At 57.8% G+C, this 3,080-nt stretch overlaps 1 protein-coding gene across 1 annotated transcript; it reads right to left on the bottom strand.

Annotated features, from left to right (window-relative positions):
* Window positions 1-8: 8 nt before the first annotated feature.
* Window positions 9-2,905, bottom strand: LOC121918245 (PR domain zinc finger protein 12-like; the record flags this gene model as incomplete). Its single annotated transcript, XM_042444326.1, has 3 exons — window positions 2,736-2,905; window positions 2,596-2,648; window positions 9-199 (listed from the first exon to the last, which is right to left on the bottom strand). Coding segments are annotated over exons 1-3 (414 nt in total), but the record flags the coding sequence as incomplete, so codon positions are not given.
* Window positions 2,906-3,080: the final 175 nt, after the last annotated feature.

Here is a 3,080-nt window from a genome sequence, read left to right as displayed (position 1 = left end):
GCCCTCACCTCCCACATGAGGTTGTTGTTTTTGCAGAGGTCGACATGTTCTGGGGAGATGATGCGTCCGGTGAAGGGTCCCATCTCAGTGCCAGCTTTGATCCAGGTTTTGGAGAAGATGCCCAGCCCTTCGCCGGGGATGGAGCTCTGGGCGATGATGACCTCCGACGGCAGCACTAGGCTGGAGAGCTTCTGGACCTCTGCATGGGAAAGAGAGAGGGAAAAGGAGGGTGAATAGAGAAAGCATGAATGGAGGAAGAGGGATTGGGCCAAACTCCGACTCCCAGAATGCCATAGCCTTGAGCCAGGGGCGGCTCAAGCGGTGTCCAACCGGGTTATTTCTGCCCTGTGTGGACGCGGCTTCAATTTCAACCCTGACTTTTGTTGCCCCTCATGTTTTGGAAGCGTCCTCGGAGGAGCTTCCTTTGGCTCTTCCAGCTCCGGGCCACTTTGGGGGAAGAAGGGCTGGGAAAGGCCGAGGAGGAGGCCAGATCCCCGGCGGAGAAAAGGCCCTTGGCCACAGCCGCCGCCTTTCAGGGCTCGGAAGGGAAGTGGCTCATTCCAAATTCATTAGGCTTCGTCGTCGGGGGAAGGAGGCTCTCTTTCTTTCTCTCTTTCTCTCGCCTAAGCAGCGGAGCCCTTGGCCTCCGAAACTTGTTCTAAAAGGCGGAGGAATGTCGCCGGACAAAATGCGGGAGATTAGCTGCTTGACATCCGCTGAAAAGGCGCCGAAAGGAGGCCTTCATGGTCCATTAAGGAGAGGAACAGTAATCTTTCTCTTTAGGAGGACTGAAGGCGGGAAAGAAGGAAAGAAAGAGAGAGAGAGAGAGAGGGGGAGGGGGGGGGCCCCAAGGCCGGGGCGAGGGGGGGAAAGGGAAGGGCCCCCCCCCCAAAAAAAAAAGAGAAAGAGGAGGCCGAGAAGGACCCCTCCCCACTCCTTTGGCGGCTTTTAAAAGTGTCCTAAGACCCCCTTGAAGGGGGCCCTTTCCACAGACCCCCCTCTCCCCCCCCCATTGACAGCCCTCTCCCTCGGTCTTCTCCAGGGCAGCCCCCTCCCTTTCAAGGCCCTGAGAGGCTTCCCAAGGAAGGGAGGAAAGGAGGAAACAAGGAAGGGAGGGAGGAAGGAAAGGAGAAAACAAGGAAGGAAGGAAAGAAAGGAGGAGGAAGGAAAGAAGGAAGAAGGAAAGAAAGGAGGAGGAAGGAAGGAAGGAGGAAGGAAAGGAGGAAACAAGGAAGGAAAGAAGGAGGAAGGAAGCAAGCAAGGAAAGAAGGAAGGAAGGAAAGAAGGAGGAAGCAAGGAAGGAAGCAAGGAAAGAAGGAAGGAAGGAAGGAAGGAAAGAAGGAGGAAGGAAGGAAGCAAGGAAAGAAAGAAAGAAGGAAGGAGGGAAGGAAGGAAGGAAGGAAGGGACCCGTCAGAGTCCGAAAAGGGGAGTTGGGGGAAGGAAAGAGAGACCCCCCTCAGCAAACCTGAAGAAACGGGGGGGGGGGGGCGGAGAGGGGAGGATGTTAGTCCCAGGGTTTGGGGGGCTGTTCTCCTCCCAGGGAGAAGAGAGGGGGGCTTCTTCTTCCCCCCGAAACACCCCCCTCCCCCGTTGATTCCCTTTGGGAGCTCTTCTGGGCTGCCATTGTGGACCTTCCGTGGCTCAATGTGGTGGCATTAATGCTGTGGAGCCACGGGAGTTTCAAAACCGGCGTCAAAGTGGATTATTTCTGCCCTGTGGACGACGCAGCTCCCGAGTCGTGTCTTTCGTCTTTCTTTGCCAGAAAGTCCGGCATCCTCTGCTGGAGAAGTGCATCCGCACTGGAGGACTAATTCGAGTCCAAGCCGCTTTAGCTGCCAGGGCTCTGGTTGTGGAGTTCTGAGCTCCGCTGTGCTCCCTCAACAAATCCCAGAATTCCATAGCCGGGAGCCCTGGCAGCTGTAGACTCGGCTTAGTTCTCCTGTGCGGATGCAGCCTCGGACGGCGATCTAGAAAGAGAGCTTTCCCGGCGCCTGGAGGTCAGGCTTCTGCAATCCTTTCCGATCTAGGGCGACCCACTGGATCCCGGCTGGGCAAGAGGAGAAAGGAAGGAAGGAAGGAAGGAAGGAAGGAAGGAAGGAAGGAAAGACTGAGGGGGGAATGAGAAAGACAGAAAGAAAAGGAAGGTAAGGCTGAGAAGGAAAGAAAGAAGGAGGGGAAAAAGGAAACAAGGAATGAGTCACACTCTCTCAGCCTCAGAGGAAAAGGTCAACAAGGCAAACGCCTCTGAAGATCCTAGGGTCGCCTTAAGGTCTTAAGAAGACTTTATTCCCGACGTTTGGCATCTGGCATCTTCCAAGAAGGCATTCATTCAGAAAGCTCCGCTCTGGGCCCCACAACAAACTCCAACTCCCAGAATTCCATACCAAAGAGAGAGACAACAAGATGGCTCCAAAGCGGGTTATTTCTGTTGCTGAATGCCTTCCCTGAAGATGCCAGATGCCAAACGTCCGGGATAGACTCTTCCAACAGGAAGAATCGCTTCTAGACCCATCCAAACCCCCAATGAGGCTGAGAGAGTGTGGCTTCCTGCAGGTCGGGGTCCCCCTCCGATCCACCCCTTTTGGCCCCGTTACCTCCGGAGAAGGACTGGGCGAGGACCTCGGCGGTGAAGGCGGTCTTAGGGTTGCCCAGGGGCAGCGGCGGCGGCAGCGGCAGCGGGGCTGCCAGGCTCTGTCCGCCCGTCGAGGCCCCGGTTCCTGCCGCTCCTCCTGCGGCGCCGGGCGCCTTCTCCTCGAAGAGCTGCTCCCCGAGGACGTTCCTCCATCGGCCGTAGAGGAAGCTGTGGAGGATGTCGGAGGTGATGACTTCGGCCAAGGAGAGCCCCGCCGGCGCCTTCAGGGCCCCCTTCAGCACCAGCGCCTCCGCCGGCAGCACCGAGCCCATCCTGCGGCCGAGAGGGAGTCCGCCCGGAGACGCTCCCAGGCCCCTATTTATGGCCTCCTCCCGACAGCGACCCTCCTCCGCCTCCTCCTCCTCCTCCTCCCCGACGGAGCTGCGCCAAGAGGGGCTGGCTGGCCCCCAGGAGCCCCCTCTTCAAAGAGAGAGAGAGAGAGAGAAG

Source organism: Sceloporus undulatus, unplaced genomic scaffold (genome assembly GCF_019175285.1).
Source record: "Sceloporus undulatus isolate JIND9_A2432 ecotype Alabama unplaced genomic scaffold, SceUnd_v1.1 scaffold_6766, whole genome shotgun sequence".
NCBI lineage: Eukaryota > Metazoa > Chordata > Lepidosauria > Squamata > Phrynosomatidae > Sceloporus > Sceloporus undulatus.
The sequence above is the reverse complement of the archived record's forward strand: the minus strand, read 5'-3'. Positions and strand labels throughout refer to the sequence as shown.